The sequence below is a fragment of the Montipora foliosa genome, chromosome 2, assembly GCF_036669935.1.
Source record: "Montipora foliosa isolate CH-2021 chromosome 2, ASM3666993v2, whole genome shotgun sequence".
In the NCBI taxonomy this organism is placed as follows: domain Eukaryota; kingdom Metazoa; phylum Cnidaria; class Anthozoa; order Scleractinia; family Acroporidae; genus Montipora; species Montipora foliosa.
This window is the reverse complement of record NC_090870.1, coordinates 49,089,522-49,092,021: the sequence shown is the minus strand read 5'-3', so window position 1 is coordinate 49,092,021 and position 2,500 is coordinate 49,089,522. Positions and strand designations below refer to the sequence as shown.

General features: G+C 42.3%; 1 protein-coding gene across 1 annotated transcript in view; it reads left to right on the top strand.

The window, feature by feature from the left end:
• LOC137990898 (UDP-glucuronosyltransferase 2A3-like) overlaps positions 1-2,500 on the top strand; it is a 6,318-nt gene that overhangs the window by 1,936 nt on the left and 1,882 nt on the right. The window contains exons 2-4 of the mRNA XM_068836003.1: positions 40-643; positions 1,175-1,393; positions 2,227-2,500. The exon at positions 2,227-2,500 is cut by the window's right edge and continues 15 nt beyond it. Of these exons, the coding sequence (XP_068692104.1) occupies positions 40-643; positions 1,175-1,393; positions 2,227-2,500 (1,097 nt within the window). The remainder of the gene's footprint in view (positions 1-39; positions 644-1,174; positions 1,394-2,226) is intronic.

Here is a 2,500-nt window from a genome sequence, read left to right as displayed (position 1 = left end):
GGAGATTTTTCATGTGCATGTTTTTCTCTCTCGGTTTAGGTAAAGATATACACGGGCGCATCATCACAGAACTTTGCTGAAAGCAGCCCCTTTGTGCGATTTTTCAACGATACCAAGTGTTCAGAATGGGTGAAGAAAGCGTCTTCCAAACCAGTAACGGAGACAAACCCCAAAAAGATTCTGGCTCTTCTGTATACCGTGCTGTCGTGTTTCTGTGATGAAATGCTCGGTGATTCGGAAGTGATGAACGAAGTTAGCAGTGCTGATCTAGTTGTTGGAGAGTTCATGTACTTGTGTTCGGCCTTAGTAGCTGACCAACTGTCACTTCCCCATGTACTTATTTCTGCTCCTTCTCTCAATCATCCAATCGCGTTGGCAGTGGGTTTGCCTTTATCTCCGACTTACGCGTCCCATTCTTCTATTCCTCTCAGCAGCTTCATGGACAGGGCCAAATATATATTCTTTTGGGTGGTGGCTTATTTGTCTTATCGTCAAGATTTATGTGCGAGTTTTGGCGATGTCAAGGCGACACATAACATTACACCCGAGAAAAGTATTCAAGAAACTCTCGGTAGAGTTGATATGATAATAAGCCAAGTGCCATTTGGATTGGGATTGGAGAACCCAAGACCACTTCCCCCAAGTGAGTACTCCGAGTTGAAGTGTTATTTTTGCATTTAACTATAAGGTGCGGAGCAAAAAGGAGTACTGGAATCCTCTTTTATCATATGAACATAGGTAATTCCATCGAAATGTTCGGCAACGACCTGTATGTAACAGGCAACAGTGTGGAGTATATGAGTGGGCAAGCAATTTCATAAACTAACAAACGAAGAAATGAACAAAACAATCAGTCAATTATCAATTAAATCAACCAACCAACCCCATCTATCCCGGCATCAATCAATCAATTCATTAACACCCTTTCCTCCGCCCGGCTCACCCCAGCCATCCGTTCATTCAATCAATCAATCAAACAATCAATCCATCATCCATCCATCCATCAATCAATCAATCAATCAATTAGGAACCTTAACAACGAAGGTTAATGTATTGAGCAGAGTTGCATGATGCAAGAGTTTGTTTATTGTTAATACAGATTAATTAAGGCCAATGCCGCGCTGAAAACTTTGCTATGGTCAGTCATCAACTTTTAAGATCTTTTGAATTAAAGACACCAGAGTCGTTGGTCCTTTTTTACCCGGTCCTCCCAAGCCACTATCAGACGAGTTGGAGCAGTTCATGCAGAGGTCTGGTGACGATGGAGTTATCTTGGTTTCATTTGGCTCTATTGTGGGAGATTTGTTTGGAATCAACGAGAGCGTATGGCAGATGATGGCTGAAGCATTCGCCAAGGTTCCACAGAAAGTCATCTGGAAACTGAAGTTACAAGGTAAGTTCACAGATGACAGGTAAATGGAAACCAAATTTGTCTATAGAGCGCTTAAGGATTTGTTAAAATGTAGTTATTATCAGGTCGGCCACATGCGATCCTGCTGCCTCAGACACCAGTCATCTCGTTTATCGAACCTTCTGCTGATTCCTAGTTGGAGGTTGTGTTAGCATCTTACCTCAGTATATCAACAAATAATGTAACTCAGTTGGTCGACTTTGGCGTGTTGTTCCATGTTTGGGTTCACACGGCAACACTTCATTGACGGTAAGGATGTCGATAACAATGCTTAGCAACGCCCATTCCTTTGGCAGCGCTTTTGTTTCTGATAAGTGGGGGGAGATCCCGTCGAGTATTTTGTTTGGTACATGATCCTGCCATCGCTCGTTAAACATAAACACGCACTATAAAAGGCGTTGTGCCTTCGGCATATGTGGATGATTTATCTGTCAATCAACCGTGTTCGTATACAGAGCTGTAATAATTTATGCAATAAAAAGCCCCTCAGTTATGGCAATGAGTTCGCAATATGTTATGAGATGTTATCTGTATTTCTTTTTCTTGTAATCCCTCGTCCCTTTTTCTCGCGCTGGAAATATCTGTAGGGGTTCCGTCTCTGTTGAAGTTTGCGTTGATCGCCATCTTGGATAATCAGTCGTGCTTGAATGAATTCGAACAAAAGCAGGGAGTGAAGCTACCCCTCCTACAGGTTTCTCTAATCAGATTGCGTCGTAAACGCTCGAACGTGCCTTTTTTTTACCACATCAAGAATTGATTTTAATTAATTACAGTTTTCGGTACTTGTCTTAACGGATTACAATTGTTCTCAACAGGCACGTCCAGAATCTCATTGAGTGAAAATGTTAAATTATTGTCGTGGTTACCACAAAACGACATCCTTGCCCACCACAAGACTCGTCTGTTTATAGCGCATGCGGGGATGAACGGCATTCTAGAATCGACCTATCATGGTGTACCTATGATCTGTTCACCCTTCTTCGGGGATCAGTTTCTTAATGCCCAAATGGCACAACAAGGTGGATTTGCGGAGGCCATCGACTTGAAAACTCTCTCATCTCAAGACTTTGTTGAATTAATTCACAAGGT